Here is a 23,214-nt window from a genome sequence, read left to right as displayed (position 1 = left end):
TTAAGGTCTCTTCAGTGGGAGCCAGACCCAGAGGTGATACCAAGGTTGAGGCAATGCAGAAGTCATGTTTCTATATACGAGTGCCAAAAGGTGTCGCACCTTATTATTAAATTACTCTGGATTAGAGAAAGATGTTGGAAGTTTTTTCACTTGGTTATACTATAAATTATATATTTGGTTCAATCCTTTATCCAAGTGTAAGCAAACAAAGTTTGTACATGAAGTATCTTCAACACTGGGGCAACTCATGGCAAAGTGAAAAAACTGCCAACATCTTTCTCTAATCCAGAGTAATTTAATAATAAGGTGTGACACCTTTTAGCAACTCGTATATGGAAATATGACTTCTGCATTGCTTCAGCCTTGGTATCACCTCTGGGTCTGGCTCCCACTGAAGAGACCTCAATAAAGGTTTTAAACTGGTATGGGTAGTGACCCTTCCCATAATGCATAGTATTATATATGTCTGCAAGGAGATGTGCTTTGCATTATGGGATACTAAGGCAAGTGATGTGAAGTCAGTCCACTTTTGCCACGAGTTGCCCCAGTCCTGAAGATACTTAAGGTGCAAACTTTGTTTGCTTACACTTGGATAAAGGATTAAACCAAATACTTAATTTAAGATTAAGTATGATAAATATGTTGTCAGTTGAATTAACTTCCCATGATGCATTTGATAACTCCATGGAGGATGTGATGATAATAATGATAATTATCGGTATGGAATGCCATGCTTTGAGAGTATTTATTCTACAGAACTAATCTTGGAGACTAGATAGAGCGTGAACACTTTTCTCTCAAAATTCTATAAGGAATTTTATGCTATGAAATATGGATTTTTACTGAGTAAAAATTTGTGATTGCGTTTTTCATTTTGTATTATGGAGTTTTCACTCCAAAATAAAATTAGGATACATTTTAAATTTAGAATAAAATTTATCAAATATAATATAGAATTTTATAGAATGTAAAATTCTATAAAATAGAAATATAAATAGAATTTTGTAGATTTTTTTTTTTTTTTTTTTTTTTTTTGTTAATTTCTGGAAGTACATTATATTTGATGATGACTTTGAAATGGTAGAATAACTTAATTGTATCTTTTAGTTGCTATGAACTTTCAGACAGCAGGTCAGATGATGGATCTGTATCAAGGGTGGTTTCAACAAAATGGATGTTGTGGTTATGTTCAGAAGCCTTGGTTTCTTACAGAGCAGCAGTCACTATTTAGTGCCTCAAGCAAAGAACCAATACCAGGAATGGAGTCTACTTCTCTTCACATCAAGGTATTTGTTTCACTTTCAAATAAACATTCATAAAAAAATAATAATAATAATAATAATAAGATATATATATATATATAGTTTGCCTGAACAATTTTCAAGGTGCGCTATATATTTCTAAACTGCATGAAGTACCTATGAGTCAAAACTAGATATTCTGAAAGGCATATGGAACTGAAAGTGATAAAAGCATTTGACTCACTTTCTGCTCTGTACTTCACAGTGTTCTTTGTAGGTGAGTATCAATTTTTACCAAATTCATCATTAAATGGCGGTATTAGGTTGGTTTTCAAACAGTTCTGTTCCTTGTTAGATGAATTTCATCATCTGGTGTGAGACCATCACTCTATTTATTGGATGCCTGAAGTAGCTTGTAAATGTTTAATATTTGGCCTACAGTTTTGGGATTATCTGATCTTTAGCTAACTCACATTATTAATACTAATATACTATAGGGGTATTGGGGTGCTTAAGGGTCAAAGCTGTATAACTGAGAGGAGACCTCCACATAGCCTTTAAAGGAATGTTGAGAACCGACCAGGGCTTCTGACCTAATGTCCAATCCTCACCTTCTCGTGGTGCACCCTGTTGGGTATCTACTTTGATACTGAACGAACGAGGATGGGCTGGCAATTTGGGATTTAGCCGACCAAATTGTATTCTTATTGGTTAAACCAAAATAAAAAATGATGGTACATCATGACAAAATTTCAGGCTGGCTGGGGCGTCGCCCGGTTAAACAAGGCCCCCGTTGTTTTCGCCAGGGAACCAGGGCGAACAGCGAAAAGTCAGCTACTGGAACAAATCTGAAAACAAACCCCAACTCAACATCACCAGAGTTAAAGATCGGTACTATCAACGTAAGAAGCCTGAATGGCAAAGAAATGGAGCTAGCTGAGGAATTAGATAAGTACCAGATCGACATAATAGGGGTGACTGAAACAAAAAAGACCAAAACTGGTGAGATCTTTCTGAGCAATAAATACAAAATGTTATATTCAGGCAATAACAATCAAGAAAAAGAAGGAGTAGCCATAGTATTCAACACAAAATACGAGGCTAATCTTCTTGAATGGCAGTCAGTCTCAAGTAGAGTAATGTGGGCAAATATGAGAATGGGGAACTGGACAATGAGACTTATTTGTGCCTATGGTCCCACAGAAGGTTCTACTAAGGTAGAAGTGGAGGAATTTTTTGAGGCTTTAGAAAAAGCAACTGACACAATGAAAAAGGAAAATTGGTCCTTGTTGGGGATCTAAATAGTAGAGTAGGAAATGATTGTGAGACATACAAAAATATTTTGGGAAAATTTGGAGAAAAGAGCAAAGCTAATAATAATGGCAAATATCTGTTGGATTTCTGCTCAGGACATGGACTGGTTATTACTAACACCATGTTCCAACATAAAAATGTGCACAAATTCACATGGAGAGAAGAGGCTAGGAATAAGAAAAGTCTCATTGACTATGTTATTGTTGATAGTGATGTTTTCTCCCTGGTGCAGGACACCAGAGTGTACAGAGGATTTGAAATTGGAAGTGATCACTATTTAGTCTTGAGCAGGATAAAATTGAATTTCATATTGAAAAGAATAACATGTAAGAAAGTTTTAAAGCGAATAAAAGTTGAGCAGCTCTCAGATGTAAACTGTAGACTAAAATACAGAAATATTATTGAAAAGAAAATGAAAGAGTTTGAGAACAGGAATCAAACCTTGGAGATTCAGTGGCAAACTCTGAAGGAAACATTGATTGATTCTGCCAGAGAGGCATGTGGTGAGGTTGTGTGCAAAGATAAAAAAATCAGAACTCCCTGGTGGACACAGGAAGTTAAAGAGGCAGTGAAAGAAAAGAAGAAAGCATATCAAAAGTTCCTGGCAAATAAGTCAGCTTTTACTCCTACAGAATACAGAGACAAATGTAAGAAAGCTAAACAGTGTGTAAAACTAGCTAAACAAAAGTCATGGGAGGACTTTGGCAAGAATATAGAAAATAAATATCAAGAAGGTGGCAAAATATTCTGGAGGTTGTTGAAGAAGCTTAGGAATGGAGGAAAGAGTGCTGTAAAAGGAATTAGAGATGATAAAGGTGAAATGAAAACAGGAGAAAAAGATATCCTTGAAGTATGGAGTAATTACTTTGAAAAACTGCTAAATGAAACAAGCAGTGATGACAGCACAGTGATAAAAAAACACTGACCAGGCATGCAGTCAGGAATACATATCCATATTTGAAGTAGAAAAAGCCATCAAAGGCTTGAAATGTGGAAAGGCAGCAGGAGTAGATGATATTCGACCAGAAATGCTGAAGTATGGTGGTATAAGAGTCTTACAGTGGCTGCACTGCATAGTTCAGAAAGCCTGGACAGAGGGACGAATTCCTGATGATTGGAGTAGAGCTCGCATAGTACCCATATATAAAAAGGGAAATAAAACTGAATGTGAGAATTACAGAGGTATTTCCCTACTGAGTGTTCCTGGCAAGATCTATGCAAGTATACTTGAGAAACGGTTGAGAAGAATTGTGGAAGAAAAGCTTGGTGAAGAACAAGCTGGATTCAGGCCAAATAGAGGCTGGCAGGATCAGATCTTCACTTTACGACAAATAGTCGAGAAAGCATGGGAATATAACAAAGATCTGTATTTAAGTTTTGTCGATTTGGAAAAGGCATATGACAAGGTGCCAAGAGAGAAGCTATTCAATACGCTGCAGTTATATGGTGTCAATGGGGCATTATATCAAGCAATACTTAGTCTTTATTTGAGTTGTGAATCAGCAGTTAGAATTGAAGGAAGTACAGGAAGATGGTTTAATGTTAAATCTGGTGTGAGACAAGGATGTACATTATCCCCTCTGTTATTCATTATCTATATGGATCACATTATGAAGGAATGTGGTATTAAACCTGATATCAAAATTGGAGATGTTAATGTCAGCTCTTTGCTTTATGCGGATGATGTTATACTTCTAAATAAATCCTCTACAAGTCTGCAAGATTCTCTGACTAAATTGAATAGCTGTTGTAATAGATATGGTATGAAGGTCAGCAATAAAAAGACAAAGACAATGAAAATAGGCAGAATCATTGAAAATGTCAACTGTGTTGTGAATGGAGAACCTGTGGAACAAGTAAAACATTTCAGCTACTTAGGCACAATTTTTACTGAAGATGGTAAGCTAAATATAGAAATAGACAACAGAATCAGCAAAGCTGGTATCGTGGGAAGTCAATTGAATAAATTCATATGGAATAAGAAAGAAATTAGTCAGAACACTAAATTAGCTGTATACAAAACAGTGTTCAAACCAGTTTTAACTTATGGATCTGAGAGCTGGGTCAGAAGTAAAACACTTGACCAAAGACTAGAGACCGCAGATATGAGAGTCCTGAGAAAGATTAAGGCGTGAACAGATGGCATCAATGGCAATATCATATTAAAAATGAGGATATTAGGAAAGAACTTGACATTGTCAGCATCCAGGAATGCGTTAGCAGAGCTAATCTCAGATGGTATGGTCACTTAAATAGAATGGGAGAGGAAAGATTAGCAAAACAAGTGTTCTCTGCCAGGTTGGCTGGAAAACGACCCAGAGGAAGACCAAGATATAGGTGGATTGATACGGTACAAAGTGCCTTAGACGATAGAAATGTTGGAGTCTTGACAAGTAACAGACTGATTTGGAGGAAAATTGTAGATAGGAAGTTAGTAATGATTTAATTTTTTCATGTAGTACTGTCATATCCTGTACACCCCTTGAGGGTACATGGCAGGAATTTGATGATGATGATGATGATATACTATAGACTAGCAGTCTTCTGTGGGTGAGATGTACATTAAAAATAAAAACTGCTAGCCTATTGTAGTCTAGCATACTAGAAGTGACTGAGAAAATACTCAACAGGAAGTAGAGGATTCTTTTTTTTTTTCTTTAAAAAAAAAAAAAAAAGAATTCTCGACTTCCTGTTAAGTATTTTCTCAGTCTCTTCCAGTATGCAGTATCTCATGTTTTTCAGTATTTGTTTTGAAAAGCTGCTTAAATAATTGATATCTGAATGTGTCCCTAGAATTTGAAGAACAAAAGGACTATCCTTTTGTTCTTCAAATTTTGAGTGAAATGGATGTCACCACCCTTATTAAGCAAAGAGATCCATAAGAAGATGATGACGTGGAAGGAATATCATGGTAATAAGAGTGAGAGAAGTTATGGAATATAAAAAGCACATGCCAGAATAGGTTACCAGTATTGTATGGAAAGCTAAGTTGGACATGAAATGAAATTAGCTCTGAAGGCTATGAAGGAGGCAAAGAAGAAGTAGGATGAGTCAAGAGTGGAGGAGGACAGAGAGAGAAAGCAAGAAGCCAAGAGAAATTTTGCGCAGGTGAAGGCAATGCCGTATCAAGATCTTTATGATCAATTAGAAACAAAGGAAGGGCAGAGAAAAATTTATCGACTGGCAAAATGTAGAAATAAGGCATCAAAGGACATCTTGCATGTGAGGCAGATGAAAGACTCCGAAGGAAAAGTATTAAAGAGGAATGTGGATGTAAGAAACAGATGGAGAATATACTTTGAAGGGCTTTTGAACGAGGAAAATGTGAGGATTCACAGAGAAGATGGGCAGCCTTATGAGGGGATGGTGCAGAACATCAGTAGAGTGAAAGTTGAGAAGTCTATAAAGATGACGAAGAATGGAAAATTGTTGGGCCCCGACAGGAGCCCAGTGGAGGCATGGAAGGCACTGGGGGAAGAGGGCATTGATCTGCTGTGGGATCTGTTCATAAAAGTTTACCAACAGGAAAATTCCCTGAGGAGTGGAGGAAAAGTACTCTTCGTCTATACTGACTGAGCTACAGAGCCTCTGTAGCTCAGTCAGTATAGACAAAGCCCTTTGGTCAGAAAGACCCGGATTAGATTTCCATCAGTGACTTGAGGAACCTTTATCCATTCTCTTTCGAGTAAGCCAGTCTCATACGGAGGTAGGGTTTTTTCCCACCCAGAAACTCTGTTTTTTTTGTCCCCCAGAACAAGCAAACCGGCCCCATGAACACACGCATCTACAGACATAGGAGACACCGGGAGGCATAGGGCTTAACCACCTTATCCTCGAGTTGCGGTTGCAAAGTCCAAGGATACTTGGAAAGGTTGTGGGTGCTTAAGTGCCTGTTAGGAGGACCACTGATAGGATAAGAAAGAAGATGCACAAGACTAAGAATTACAATGGAATTGAGTTCATGTCCCACACAATGAAATTGTTAGAAAGGATTCTTGATGGAAGACTGAGGGAGGTGAAGATTGCAAAGGAGCAGTTTGGCTTCATGCCTGGTCGATCAATGACAAATGCTATCTTTGGGTTACAACAGATGATGTAAAAGTTTTGAGAGAAATAATGCGAGCTACATCTGGTGTTTATTGATCTGGAGAAAGCATATGATAGAGTGCCAAGGCAAGAAGTCTGGAGGTGTCTGAGGGAGAAAAAGATACCGGAGAAATATGTCAGGTTGGTGCAGGAGATGTACAGAAATGTGAAATCAATAGTTCGGACCTGCTTAGGAGAGACAGAAAGCTTTGAAGTGACAGCTAATTTGCATCAAGTGTCAGCATTAAGTCCATTCCTGTTTAATATTGTGATGGAGGTGGTAACAGAATAGGTGAGAGAAGACATGCCTTGGACAACGATGTATGCAGATGACATCGTGCTGTGTGCAGAATCAAGAGAAGTGGCAGGTAAATTGGAAAGATGGAAGTGAGTACTGGAAGAAAGAGGTATGAGGCTGAGCAGAAGTAAGACATAGTACATATGCTGCAAAATGGATGGCAGCCAAGAGACAGATCTGGAGCCGGAAGGAAATGTCATCAAGAAGGTTTGTGACTTTAAGTACTTAGGTTCAACAGTGAAAGAGGATGGAGAGGCTGAGAAAGAAGTGGGATGTAGAATACAAGCTGGATGGAGGAAATGGGGAGAGAGAGAGAGATGCCTAGATGGAGATAGCAGAGATGAGAATGCTTAGGTGGATGTGTGGTGTGACCAGAAAGGATCATCTGAGAAATGACTATATAAGGGGAACGTTGAAAGTCACAAACTTAGGAGCGAAGATACAGGAGGCAAGGTTGAGATGTTTTGGTCATGTAATGAGGAGGGAGGACAAGTATGTGAAGAAAGGTCATGCAGATGGATGTGCAGGGAGGAGAAAGCAGGAGGGGGAGACGGTCAAAGAAGAGATTGGGGGAGCTGGTGGAGGAGGACCTAAGAATAAAGAACTTGGATATGGATACAGCCCAACACAGGAGGATGTAGAGGAGACTCATTAGAAACAGCGCCCCTACTTAAGCGGGAAAAGCTGCAGAATAAAAATGCAGATGACATCGTGCTGTGTGCAGAATCAAGAGAAGTGGCAGGTAAATTGGAAAGATGGAAATGAGTTCTGGAAGAGAGAGATATGAGGTTGAGCAGAAAATTAATGATATTGGGAAGGATCTGATTCAATTGTTTGCTGATAATGCAAAGATAAACAGGGTAGTCAGAGATGTTACTAATACACAGCATTTACAGGGTGATTTGAGTAGTAGGCTGGAAGTGTGGGCAAATGATAATGACTTTCAATTCAATGCTAGTAAGTGTAAAGTTAAACGCTTTGGCATGATGAAATATCCAATGGCATATTATGTTGGTGGGATTATGCATGGAGTGACTGATGAGGCTGGAGATCTTGGAGTTAGTGGATAGAAAGAAGTTCAATGGCCATGTAGCAAAAATTGCAATTACAACTCAGTGGATAACTAACAATATTGAAATGAGCATCGACATCTATGGATATGAAAATCATTTGCCTGTTTAGAAGGCCTCAATATGACCACAGCAAAGAAGAGTTATAAAATTTATATCGAGATTATGGAATATAGATTGTGAGAACAGATTAAGAATGTGGACTACAGACTCTCTTTATTAGGAGAAAGAAGAGTGATAGGATGGAAATCCAATAACTTCTATGAGAATGTTATATTGGTGGATGAAAGTTTTTATTATATAGAAGGTGAGAGAGGACAAGTGGGCCTCCATTGCAGTTAAGTTTGTGTGGGGTTAAGAAAGGGCTGAGAGCTAGATTTTTCTCTCAGAGAACCGAGAATGAGTGGAACAGTTTGCTGGCTGAAGTAGTGAGTGCATTTACTTCAACAGTAGATCTTGTAAAGTAGTGTGAATGAGTTTAAGAGGTGATATGACAACTGTCGTGGGTGATGTTTGGCCTCTTTTGATGAAATTAGCACTCATGAAGAGTTTAAATATCAGACAGCCCTATTTTTTCTTCAAATCTTGATTTCTTCCTCATCAGTGATCCTTTTAAGTATATGGTGGCTCGCAACTTAATATTGACATTTGTGAAACTAATACAATAATTCTTACTGTGTCATTTAAAATCATACAAATGCTGAGTAGGATGACCTTGGAAATTTCCCTGAATTTAAAATTTGATGTAACTAAAACTGAACTTTTTGTGATGCCTTTAAATGAACTGGAATGACATATTCCAACATCTAGATGTATAGTGTATTGTTGAAAAAATTAAAAAGTATAGCTACTCCAAATTACTATTATTATTATTACGGGCAACTCCAAGGAGTCCTTATGTCAAGAACAACTATTCAACATTCACACAGTATCTATCATACTTTGCCTTGAACTCATTCACAGTCATGGCATCCACAACAGACTCTGGCAGCTTATTCCACTCATTCACCACTCTCCAAGTAAAAAACCTAGCTCTAACACCCTTGCTAATCACATTCTTGTGCTGTTTCCATGGATGGCCCCTAGTCTTCCCACCACCAGTCCTGTTCTTAAAAATATCTTCTGAATTAATCTTATAGAAACCTTTCAGTAATTTGAATGTCTCAATCATATTCCCCCCCCCTCTTCCGCCTATCGACCAGTTTTTGCAACCCACAAATCTTCAACCTGTTCTCATAAGGTTCATTTCATAGGCCTGCTGTCATCTTGGTCACTCGTCTCTGGATCCTCTCCACCTCCTCTTCATCAAGAAGAAACCCTGGTGCCTGTATCTGGGCACAATAGTCTAGATGGGGTCTTATCAAGGCTCGATACAGAGGAACAATAACTTGCTTGTTTCTGCTCGCCAAAGTATTCATCAGTAACCAAGTGATTTGATGGGCTGATTTAGTCACTTTTGCAATGTGCCCCCTAAACTTCACCTCCCTATCCACCAACATTCCTAAATCCCTGGCCTCGTCAATCTCCCGGCATACAGTTCCACCAGTGTGGTATACTGCTGCTAATCTTTTCACCCCAAAATGCATAACCTTACATTTTGTCACATTAAATTGACATCCATTCTCTTTAACCCAGTCCTCCAAACTATCCAAATCATCCTGCAAAATTTTGACATCATATGCATTCACTATTGCTCTACCCAACTTTGCATCATCAGCAAACAAATGAACAGTTCCTCTCAGATCCTTTCCTATATCGTTAATGAACAAATTAAACAGTAGTGGTCCAAGAACAGAACCCTGCAGCACACCACTAGTCACAGGCTGCCTTTTGGGCTCTACTCCTGAATAAACTACTCTCTGATATCTCTCCATCAACCACCCTCCTATCCATCTCACAACCCTATATCCATCCCCATATGCTGCAGTTTACTGATTAGAATTCTGTGTGGTATCCTGTCAAAGGCCTTAGCAAGGTCCAGCAGAATTGCTGTAAACCTATTACCCTTATCCAGTTCAGCGTCACTGTGTTATAAAACATGAGCAAGTTACTGAGGCATGATCTACCCTTCACAAGACCATGCTGTCCCCCATACAGTATCCCATTTTCATCTATCCATTCCTGTATTTTCCTCTTGACTACTTTCTCCAAGACCTTGACAATGACTCCTGATATGCTGATCGGTCGGTAATTTTCAACAGCAGTCTTGGAACCTCCTTTATGCAGTGGAACTATTTTCCCCTCTTTCCACCCCCTCGGGACTAACCCAGACCTGAGACTCAAATTAAATAAAATGGTCAAGGGCACTGACAATTCTTTAGCCACTTCACGTATGACACGAGCTGGTATACCATTCAATCCCATAGATGTATTCACATTGAGGTTTTGTAATAGACTATTCACGTCCACTTCATTCACCACAATTCCCGTATAAGTTATATTCTGGATTATTTTACTGCTAAATATAATTAAGAAGTTTGTACAGGACTTGTCTTCAGTATAAATGAACTTCTCATCACTAGTTGTTTTTAGCACCCAGCTGTTGCAATATTATGCTGACATCTCAGTATTGTTTAAATGAGTGATGATAATTAAATAAAATAAAAATAATTCTTTTTATTTCATTTAATGTTTTATAAAAAGATTTTTTTTAGTGTCTGTTTCATCATGAATGTCCAATTAGTAAATCTTAAAAGACAGCAGAAAGTGTATTTATGTACAGTCATTAAAAAAGTAAAGAATAAAATTTCTTACCTTTATAGTGTCACAGAATATAATTCCAGACTTAGTTTGAAGTAATTTATAACGTAGCTTCATCAAAAACTTCTGGGTAATTCTTTTCCACTGTACTTCACATGAAAATATATTTAAGGTCAGCTTATTCTGATTTTTAAGTACAACAATGATCACCAACCTAAATTTATCTGCCAATCAGTAATTAAATAGAGGTTTTCTGTTTTGGAATGTTTCCATTATTTATTTTTTTTTTACTTTGATAGCCTTCTGATAAATGATTATGCAATATGACTTTCCTTTCTTTTGATTTTATGGCTTTCATTTACATATTTCATTTATCTTGTAATTTCAGAAACTAAACTAATTGTTTCATTAATTTCATAAATGTATTTATGAAATCAATTAAATTAAATCAATAATGCTTGTTTAATGTCAGTGAAAACACATAAAACTAGTTTTTTTTTTCTCCCCTAAAATCTCCAACAACTTCTTTTTAGTACCAATCGCATTGCTCTGTTCCATTCTTCTCTGATATGTATAGCACCTATTCTTTTCGTTTAATGTTTTCGTATCAGTACACATCCATACAATATCAAGATATACAGCAGAATATTGCAACATCTGGGTGCTATGAATAATTTAACATCAGTTGTTCATTTAAGAGGGTGGTCTGAAAATTTCTCGGCCTAACAATGAAAAAACTAATTTATAATGTCGAAATTATTTTTATTTTTCAACACGATCTCCCTTAAGACTAATACATTTATTCCAGCGATGCTCCAGGGCCATTATCCCATCCCTGTAGTGGTTCTCAGTAAGATCTTCAAAATACCCCTCTACAGCTGCAATCACCTCTTGATTCAAAGAAATACGCTGACCAGCGAGGAAGAGTTTTAGTTTTGGGAAAAGATAGAAGTCATAGGGAGCAGCCAAATCTGGGGAATAGGGTGGATGTTCCAACAACTCATAGTGCAGATCCCTTAATTTTCCCATTGCCAAAACACTTTTGTGGGCAAGTGCATTGTCCTGATGAAAGATGATTTTTTTTTCTTCTGCAAACCGGGTCTTTTCTTACAAATTTTTTCGTCTATTCTAGTTAAAAGATTGGAATAATATTCCCTGGTTATTGTTTTACCCTTTTCAAGATAATAAACAAAATGCATTTAGCATCCTAAAACACCGATGCCACGACTTTTCCTACTGATGGAACCGACTTTGTCTTCTTTGGCGGTGAGCAACTGGCTTCTGTCCACTGTTTTAACTGTTGTTTGGATTCTGGTGTGTAATCCAAGTCTCATCCATAGTAATAAATCGATGCACAAAATCAGCTTTATTTTTGTTAAAACGCTCCAAGCACTTTTAACAAAGTGCTTTTAACACGAAGTGCGGCAACCATCTTGTGCAAAGCTTTTTCATTTGCAATTCTTCATGCAAAATATATCCTGCACATTCTGGGGTGGGTTTCTTGCAGGCTACTCTTTCAAGCTTTGACCACAATTCAAAGTCCAACAGATTCAGATCAGGATTTCCAGACAACCAATCAGATGTGGTATGTGGTTGGACATATTTGCCTCTTGCCAACAGGACTCAGCCCCCTGCACACAAGGCGAGGACTGAGTCCTGTTGGTAGTCCACTGCGTACCATGAAATAAGTTGTTTAGAGCCACACCACAGGTACCAGCATGGTATCTTGATACACTTTAGTGGAGGTTTTGACACTTTTCTTGCAGAAATGCAACTTGGATATCCCCTGATATGTCACCCCCCCACCACCACCCAAACCATCACTGATGCGGGGATGATGATTTTTCTGAATCCTGGGTACTATGGAATGTGCTGTGCAACCATCTAGGGCAGCATGCCCCAAATGATGGGTAACGATCCGGCACCTGGTCATGAAAGCTAAATTCCAGGTCACCTAAAAAAACTCTCGAAAACCTAGGTGTTTCATTTTTGGGTTTTCTTTTTTTCATGACACTCTAAAATACAAGTAAATAGCGTTTAATCGGGACTAATGAATAAATAATTTAATTCATAGAGATGAAAAATGTGCTCTGTCCACGTCGCCATTAATTTTACATTTCACAGTCTCTTTGTTCTCAGTAAAGTAGCTTAACTAATGGCGAGGCTGCGTCAGGAGTACCCAGTTTTAGCAGAAAAAGCGATAAAATTTTTACCTTTTGTCACAACCTATAAGTGTGAAACAGACTTTTCAACACTGATTTTTCTAAAAAAAATAAATATAGAAACCGATTGGAAGTTGAACTGGATTTAAGAATAAAGTTATCATCTTTTCCTCCAAACCTGAAGTTTCTAGTTAACAAACAAATAGCATCACACTTCTCATTAATAAATTACTTGACTTTAGTTTAATTTCTTTATATTTTTGTAAGAGTAAATGCTTCTTTATTATAATAATAATAAATGAAAACTCTATGAACATTTAAATCTGTTTTATTTTACCTATCGGCCATAAAAATTTGCGTACTGTCAAAGAAGTGCCTTTGATTTTATCAACCTCTACTGCATACGATGTAGTGTTAGAAAGTGTCCAGTAGAAAGATGATAAGCTCTCTCCCCTATCTTAATAAATGTGGTGTATTAAACTTTCCAAGATTTAGGAAACTTTAATTCTTAGGCCTCCTGCTCTACACAGCTAAGGCTAGCCATCATGATCTATAGAGGGTAGTGCAGGCTAGCTTTCTTTACACTTTAGGCTTTCAGTCTTATCTTTTCCACCTATTATTTTGTGCAATTTTGTGTGTTTTTGCAGTGGTAATATTGTTTCCCAAACAATGTCTTAGTGACTGAGATGAAATATAGAATTGATCAAATGTGTTGTTCGATCATTTATATGTGCTGTATTTACGAGGGTGGTCTGAAAAGTTCTCTGCCTAACAATGAAAAAACTAGTTTATAATTTCAAAATTATTTTTATTTTTCAACATGATCTCCCTTAAGACTAATACATTTATTTCAGCGATGCTCCAGGGCCATTATCCCATCCCTGTAGTGGTTCTCGGTAAGATCTGCAAAATACCTTGCAATTTCACATGGATGCTTATGACAGATGTACCAACTTAGAAAAAAAAAAAAATCTTGCCGATAGTGTTGCCATCTATGGTTGAGGCTGAGAACTTTTCAGACTCCTCTCATATATCAGTGGTTCTTAGAGTGGGTGGTACTGTAATCTTTTCTACTTCTGCTGCCGTGCCTTCTTTGTGATGTTTTTCTATTAATTAATGTATATTATAAAATATTTTCTCTATTAATGGTTCTCTATTATGTTATTATTATTCTCTACTCTTTATCTTTTACTACTTATATTAATTTCTCTACTCTACCACTTTATCTTTACTTTCTCTACCTTCTATGTTTCTCTTATTTTATCCTTCTATATTCTTTATTAACTCTACTCAATGGATTAGTATTTTTCTGATACCGGGAGAACTCTGGAAATTTATTTAGATTTATCGACTGCGCCACCAGTGTTCTCCTTATGGTATTAGATATAATTATACTTCCAGTAGAGTATATTCTGAAACTATCCTAAAGCTTAATTAAACAGTCATAGCTAATATTTAATTTCTTTGCACACAGGTCCGGTATTTTTTTTTTGGTTTTTTGGTTTTTTGGTAACGGTGTATTGCATAAAGATCAGACAGCACACTTTGTAAACAAAACAAAGATGTTTATTTAAACTAAACTGCAATTATACGATATCATACAATAAAAAGGCGTTCTCTCTTAACTTTACTCTAAGCATAAAATTTCAGCAATTAAACATTAGTATATGCACAGTCATGCAATATTTTATATTGACACTCAAAGAAAACTATCAGCCCTTCTCATTTCTAGGAGTATCATGCTCTATAATTTATAACAAATATTTTCAACTATATTTGTGAACAGTTTATTCTTAAACTTTCCAGTCCTGAACTATGAACTATATTAAGCACAACAAATTTCCCTTGGACTCTCAGTCAATTTCACACATATCTTAAGCAATCACAACAAAATGTTCTCACATATCTTCTTTAACGTTACATACCCATTCCTAATTCCTTCGTAGGTTCCTTTGGCTTCTCATCTGTTTCAGGTTTTGACGTGCACACAAAGTTTCTGTTATCACCGCTGTCTCACGTGGATGTCCCCGTGGGGCTTGAAGCACATTTTTACCAGTGTTACTGAATTGGCCGAAGGGGTCCGACATTCATGGCACTTAGCAGACTGTCCTACTGGCAATGCATGTTGGTCCAGCTTCTCTTCTCCTACAGTGGCTTCACGGCTCCCATGGCTATCCCTCACAGCTTCAATGGGCCGACGACGCATGTCGAATTGACTGGATCTGAAGTTCTCTCTTCTCCTCTTCTTCCCTCCTTTATTTTTTTTTTTTTAGATGACTTCCTTTATACGATTTCTCAGATCCCTGAACTGAGGATCGAGGCCCCAAACATTCCCGTGCAAACGGTCTTGACCTTCATGTTAATGTTCACTTTTAGTTCTCCTGGGATGCGCACACACATAATCCTGTTTTCAAAAAGGAACTGCTTCAGAACTAAACCACCTTTTATTACTCTCCTTGAATCTGGTATCTGGCTGACTCCAAGCACATTAAAAATCACTTACATTGTATACAATTCCTACATCAATACTGCGCTGATTTTTAAGACTTTGACCTTGAATCTTACCATTTAAACATTTACTGTTTTGCACAAACTTGTATGATAATTTCTTGGATTACAACGTTAATACAAAAATTGTTTAGCTTGTTTACGAGTTGTGACCTCTGTAAAAGTCGATGCAAAAAGAGGAAAAAATCCTACTACATTGAATTTTGCAGTACTGTCCCCTTGGGGACGGTGGAACAATTGAGGGGGAGAAGCAGTTGCCTCATGAGCAACAGGGGACGTTGAATTGAAAAGGAGGCAGTGAAAGCATAAAGGTCAAAAATTAGGTGCTGAAAAAAAATGTATCATAAAAAAATTTGATGATATAACTGTTGTATAATGTAAGTAAAGGTTGTACTGGTTGCTTTATTCTCCAAGGAAACATAGAAAGTGCAAGTTACAGCAATTGGCATTGAAATCGGATGACAGGTCTTAACAAGCAAAGTATTGGCAGGTGCGCAGTTTTAAGTGATCAGGATTTTACAAGTCCAGTATGCATCGGCAGAAATATTTGCATGTTATGACCTGTTCACTGTATAATACTATAAATATGTGAGATGTATGAAATCAGTTTTAGATTGCTTCTGAATTGTGTGACAAGTGGTTAGCAATTTGATGTAGTGCATATTTGATACCTAATCGGTACCTTACTTACACGGATTACATACAAAGTAAGTTATTGTTGTTCCAATAAAACAGCAGGTTTTACGTGAGTATTTTTATACCTTTTCTTGTAAAAATAATTTCGTTTAGGTACATGAGAAATTGCATTGTAGCAATTTTGTAGATAATATCATGACTGAACCCAAGAAGAAATGTAGACAATATATATTCAAATATTAGAACAATTCATCTAATATTTGAAATGCAGCTTTATTCAATCACCTACAGGCAAAACATTACCACTGTGCCTGATTTGCCAAAAAGTTCTTTCAATTGAATCTGTGAAGCCTTCAAGACTAGAAGAACATTTGACAAAAGTTCATGCTGATAAAAAAGATAAGGATTTATCATATTTTCAAGCACTTAAAGAAAAGTTTTTGAAACAACCAACATTGGCAGGTATGTTTTTAGCAGCATCCAAACTAGATGATGATGGACTGCGTGCCTCTTTCAACATTTCCTTACTGATTACTTATCTTAATGCTGGTGAATAACTAATCCTACCAGCTGTTAGTGAGTTCATATGCACTGTGCTGGACAAGCCAGCCTCTGATATTATCAAGAAAATTCCTTTGAGCAATAATACAGTGCAACAAAGAATTGATGAAATGGCCCAGGATGTTGAACTTATTAGTTGAGTATTTAAAAACAACCCAGCTCTCTATACCACTTGATGAGTCTACTTTACAAGGAAATGAAGCCTTACTTTTAGCATATGTACGATACATAAAAGAAGAAAAAATTTGCCAAGAATTATTATTTGCTAAAAATTGGTAACCGACACTAAGGAGAATCTATTTCATGCATTGGAAGAGTTTCTTAAAGAAAAAGAAATCCTTCTGAATATTATCTTGTCAGCTGCCACCGATGATGCTCCAGCAATGGTAGGATGCTATCGCAGTTTTATTGAATGACAGATTGTTTGTACAACTTTGTATTGAAATTGATGAAGAATTCAATCGCTTGCTGCTCCATACAGAAGTTCATTGGCTATCAAAGGGTGACTTTTTAATCGATTTTATAAGCTCTTTGACTCAGCGCTACAGTTTTTAGAAAACAGAGATGATTATTTATGAGACAAGTTGGTTAATTTCAAAAGTGACATAGCTTATTTGACCAACTTGTTTAACAAATTTAATGAAACAAATCTACAGCTCCAAGGAGATGAGCTGAATTTAATAAAACCAAATGCTGTTATTTCTGTGTTTGTGTCAGAACTTGTCCTGTACAAACAAAACTAAGGACAATGAGAATTCAGCCAGTTTCCAAATCTATCAACAGCGGAAAACTGTGATGAAGATGTACTCAGTTATTGTCAGCACTTGGAGGTTCTCTGTTGTGATTTCAACCACGATTTAAAGATACTCTTGAAATGAAAATACCCGATTGGGTTTTGGACCTATTTTCAAGTACAAACAGAAGAATCTTTACAATTACAAGAACTGATAGAGGTAACAACAAATGAGGAATTGAAATTAAAATTCAAAACCAGGTACCAACAGTTCTGGTTGCAAAATCAGATGCTCATACTTTATCCTGGATTGTGGGCTGTAGTAAAAAAGTTTTTAATCTCATTTCCATCATCATATTTAGTGGAACATGGGTTCAGTGCAGTCATAAATCTTTTAACTAAAAAAAAGAAACCAACTGTAAGTTGCTGATTATGGTGATTTAAGAATGCTGCTGACAAATATAGAGGCAAATATCAATAAATTGGTAGCAACGCACCAGACTCATCCTTCTCTTTAGGATTGTTTTTAATATTACTGATCTAAGAGTTTGGATGGCACATATTCATCCCACTTAGTTTCCAGCAAACCCTGACTTTAGGAGTCTAAACAATTTTTCAGCTTTTATTGGCCACTATCCATACCAGCAGGTTGTAATTTATATATATACTTATATAAGTTTTTTTTATTTTATTTATTTATTAATTTTTTCCTTTTTTGTAAACACGTTAATCTCCAGCTTAATTTACTTTTGTAACCTAATAGATAATAATAATAATAATAATAGGACTCTAGCTTTGATGTAGTAAGGTTTTTTTTTTTCCCCACCAAAAGTCAGGCCAATAGTTGTAACATTTGGTCAGTAACTTTAGCATGCCATGTAGATTGTAGTGCAGCTTGTTTCTTTGTATATGTGTGTATACTCCAGATGATGACTTTAATATTAAGGTCAAAACGTCGAGTGTTTATTTTGATTTATATTAAACTAAAGTTTTACTCTAACACGATAGTTGTTCCATAATTTTCATGATGTATTTGTTTTAAATAATTCTTTCATGGTATTTGATTTGAGTTGTGTAAGGTTAAACTTTTGTCTTCTTATTTTTCTCATGGTTCTAAATCCAAATTTCAACATAAATGTTGCTATGGCTAAATTATGGTCACTTTTAATGTCAGCACCTGAGAAAAAAAATCTAGTTCTTGCTAAGTTTATACAGGTCTTACATTTAGTTTTTATAAATATATAATTAATTAGATTCCAAATTCTTCCATCCTGGAGATCTGGGTCCATTTTCATGATCTTTTATGTGGATAAAGTGTGTTAGTTAAGGTGAGATCATTCTGCAAAACAAATTCATTCAGTTTCATACCCCCTTCATTTGTTTCTCCTCATCCATAATGGCTGACAAAGGGGAGAAAATTTCTTTCTCTGTGTATTCTGATTTTTGCATTCCAATCCTCTTGTACTATTAGAAAGTCTCTTCTTGGATGTTTCACAGATCAGGTTATTGATTTGATCATAAAAAGTGATCCACTTCCTGGTCACCATATGAGGTTGTTGTGCATATACTTGTATAATAGATATATTTAGTGGTTTACCCTTTAATCTTACTACTGCAAGGTTTACCATTCACAGGTTTAAAGCCTATGACAAGTACTTAATATATTTTTGGATCAAGAGAGCAACTCCTTCTTGCTCTCCTTCTGGAGTACACAAGTAAAGAAAGAGATTTCCTTCATCTGTTGTTAATTCTCCAGATTCTGGCTATCTTGTCTCATATATACCAATGATGGTCCATTCATATCATGCTAATTCTTGTTGCAGAATCTTGAGTTGACCATGTTAATATAATGATCTTACATTCCATGTTCTGATCATAAATCTATTTCTCAGACTAAACTCACATTTAAATATCTTTATATTCATGGAAAGGTCATTGTCATTGGTAGCACATTTTTCATCATCTCTCCTGGTGTCTCCAAAAGATAATGCAGTCCTTTGTCATTGATGACCAAACTGGCTTGACATTCTGTAAGGTTTTCTTCATATCTAATAGTCGGTAATTAAGGACAGGTGTTACCCATTTCCTCTCCTATCTTTGTCTACTAGGTGAGGCAAAATGCCTGGGAGAGAAGCAGACACTACATAAAATGAAAAAAATAGTAAAATGAGAAATATTCACCCATAGCCCTTGAATATTTTAATAGCATTGGAGTAAGGAGCAAGAAGAAAAGAAAGAAGGGAAGGGACCAGTCTACAGATAATATAGCAGATGTATATTACATAAAGTAAGGCATGATCCAACATCAGGTACCTCGGGTTTGCCACTCCCATACTCACTAAAGTAAGCCCTTGAGGGATTAACAACTCCTATTATAATTACATTATTTTTTAATGTAAAATGCAGATAGCCTAGCAACTTCAAAGCGGTTTGTTATTACCTGCATTACTAGAAAGTTGACATATTTCTTTGTTTATTATGTAGAAAGGAACTCATTTGGAGCAATAGCAAATCAAGGGCCTTTCGATTAGCAACCCATTTATTTCAAGTTTTCCAAGATTACTCTGATAATGTTATATATTTGCGGTGGAGATTAATATTGTTTCTTTCAAATACTTTAGTACTAAGATTTTTTATATATATTTAATTGAATATCATTCTTTCAGAATTAAAAACTTTACAGTTGCTAAAAAAAAAAATGGTAAGAACATTGTCATCATAAGAGCTAATAAAGGCAACAATATCACAGGATTGGATGTAGATCTAAAGTGCAATGATGAAAAAAATAAATTTATTTCTACAAGACCAAACAAACTTGCACAAAAACAGTATAAGTATTGTTTTTTTAATGTGACTCCATATACAAAGGATTGTAAACTTGCACCATTGGGTAAGTTAAGGATATAGTTTATATGTTCTTCTCTTCCAGTTTCTAAAAAACATCTGGTCTATGGAGAATAATTTAAATAACAAACAAAAAATCCTGTTGACCTTAGTGGATGAAAAGCTATTTCTAATCCAGAGTATTTTAATAATAAGGTGTGACACCTTTTGGCTACTCATTATATGGAAAAAATTAATTCTGCATTACTTCAACCTTGGTATCACCTCTGGGTCTGGCTCCCACTGATGAGACCTCAATAAAGGTCGAAACCAGTCTGGATGGTGATCCTTCCCATAATGCATAGCATTATACATGTCTGTAAGGATATGTGCTTTGCATTATGGGATACTGAGGCAACTGATGTGAAGTCATTATCCTCTATATACAAGTTGCCCTGCCCAGAAAATACTTCAGGTGCAAACTTTGTTAACTTACAGATAAAAAAAGGATTAAACCAAGAATATAATTTCTAGGCATCTTTAATTTATAGCATGACCAAGTGGAAAAACTTCCAGTAAAAGAGAGGTTGTCATAATGTGTTCATATTATATAGACATAAAAGGTTGGTTTGATTGGTAGAGCCTCTGCTACTAATGGCTCACACAAAAAGTTAAGCAAGTTTGAGCACAGTTAGTAGTTGGAAGAGTCCATCATTCGATGCTGTTGGCACACTCTCCCTCGATGAGTCTTTGGACTCCCTGGAGGTATCACATAATAATAATAACAATAACGTGGCTGTTTGTAGAACAGGTATCTGCTTGATCAAACAGTATGTTTACAATAACTAGTTACTAATTAACTGATTGCTAGAATCATGATATGCATTCCTTCAAAGTGGATTTCCCATGAACTCAAAAGTTGATCATCATACATTAGGAAGTATAATGCATTTTGAAGAATAACTATTTCACTATAGCATGTTGGCTATCTAGTTGTCATCTGTTAAAATCAGTGCAGTACATCACCTTGTAAAATTCACTGTTGCAAATGAATATAATAATTCATCATTGTTCCTTGATTAAACTGGGAGAAGGATGCAATCAGAATTAGATATAAGGCTCACTGTTCTATGAAATCTATATACAGTATACTTGAGAACAAGCTAAGAAAAACTGAAATTTGTGAAATAAGCTGGGTTTAATCAAATGGAGAACTAATTAATCCAATTTTGCTTCATGACAAATCATTAAAACTTCATCAATTAATGTGTAAGTAAATCTATTATCAAAACACTAAACCTGTAATGATGTGAATTTATGAAGCCTTATAAGTGATACATAAGTTGCAAATTTGCAGTTGGAATTAATGGAATTCTCCATTACTATTTAAAGTCAATATGGACTGCTAAGGAAAGAGATATTAAAGTGAATATTCAAATATGCGATATTAAACCTTGATTTTTATTTCTGTAGGTGAATTATCCTTTTAAATCAACATTTCATGAAATAAATCAACACTTCATGACATGAGCATAGAATTTGTAACATATAGCCTTTTCTACAAATCCCATGATAACGTAGAAATGTGTGATCTTGTTATACTGTTCTTATGTTTAAATTGTACTGTGAGGACTTCTTATATCATGAAAACCTAAACAAAAATTATTACATATGCATCATAAGAATATGAGAAGTTGCCATATACATTATTAGAGATATGTAATGGCTTCATTATTATTATTATTGTATGGGCACATTCATATAGCCCAAAGACTCATCGCGAGAGACCCAAAATATTCATGCAGTCTATCATCATACCATTTCTTGAACCCATTAACAGATAAAGCACTCACAACTAACTTCATCCCCATTCCATCATTCACAACTCTCCAGATGAAAAACCTAGTACCCATGTCACTGCTAACCACAGCTTAACTCAACTTCCAGGGATGATCTCTTGTTCTGCACCATCTAGCAAAGTGCTGAAACATTTTCCCTGCATCAGTCCTATAACATCCTTTAAGTAACTTAAATGTTTCTCTCATATCCCCCTCTTTTTCACCTATTGACCAGTTTCTGCAAATCGCACACCCTCAATTCTGTCCTCCTAGTGAACATTCCACAGACCACTCACTACCTTAGTCACTTGCCATTGAATTCTCTCCTCCATTTCTTCATTCCCAAGAAACCTAGGTGACAAGACCTGAGCATAGTAATCCAGATGTGGATGTATCAAGACATATAAAGAGAAATACTTCCTTATCTCTACTTGTTAGCATGCTCTTCAGTAGCCAAGTAATGTTATGAGCTACCTTAGCAATATGCCCTTTAAACTTCAACTCTCTTATTAATTAATATTAATATAATAATATAATATTAATATTATCTGTCTGGAGAACTGGAATACAGTTCAATCAATGTGTACCACAAGCCTGTAATAGATTTATCCCAAATGCATAACTTTACATTTCTCCACGTTAAACTGTTAACCTTTATCTTTTGCCCATGCTGACAGGCTATTTAAATCATCTTGTAATCTCTCCACATTACCTTGATTAACTATTACCTAATGTATTACCCAATCATGCTTAATTTTGCATGATCAGCAAAATGAATATTTCCTTTCAGATTACTTCTTATATAATTTATGCACAAATTAAACAGTAGTGGTCCTAGCACAGAACCATTAGTTACCTGCTTTCACCAGGATTCTGTTCCTGCTTAAATCACTTTTTGATATCTGTCCAGCAGCCACCCTCTTATCTGCATAACCAGTATCATATCCATTTCCATTTGTTCTAATTTGCATAACAGAGTTCCATGTGATATTCTGTCAAATGCCTTTGAAATTTTGAAAAAAATCATAGTGTAGCCATTTTCTTTAATCAACCCAGCTGTGACTATTATAAAGAGTTAGTAAATTACTATGATATGACCGACCCTTCACAAAGTCATATTGCCCATCGCAGAGTATCATATTCTTATGCACAAATTCTCTTTTTGACCAATTTTTCAAGGAATTTTTCCACCACTCTTGAGATACTGATTGGTCTATAGTTTGCTACTGCAGTCTTAGATCCTC

At 36.0% G+C, this 23,214-nt stretch overlaps 1 protein-coding gene across 1 annotated transcript in view; it reads left to right on the top strand.

The window, feature by feature from the left end:
* Positions 1-23,214, top strand: part of LOC150092609 (inactive phospholipase C-like protein 1) — a 571,653-nt gene that overhangs the window by 288,413 nt on the left and 260,026 nt on the right. Inside the window, exon 16 of the mRNA XM_090414457.1 lies at positions 1,108-1,286. Within this exon, the coding sequence (XP_090270583.1) occupies positions 1,108-1,286 (179 nt within the window). The remainder of the gene's footprint in view (positions 1-1,107; positions 1,287-23,214) is intronic.

Source organism: Typopeltis vanoorti, chromosome 25 (assembly GCF_054136105.1).
Source record: "Typopeltis vanoorti isolate ZY-2024b chromosome 25, IOZ_Tvanoo_1.0, whole genome shotgun sequence".
In the NCBI taxonomy this organism is placed as follows: Eukaryota; Metazoa; Arthropoda; class Arachnida; order Uropygi; family Thelyphonidae; genus Typopeltis; species Typopeltis vanoorti.
The sequence above is the reverse complement of the archived record's forward strand: the minus strand, read 5'-3'. Positions and strand labels throughout refer to the sequence as shown.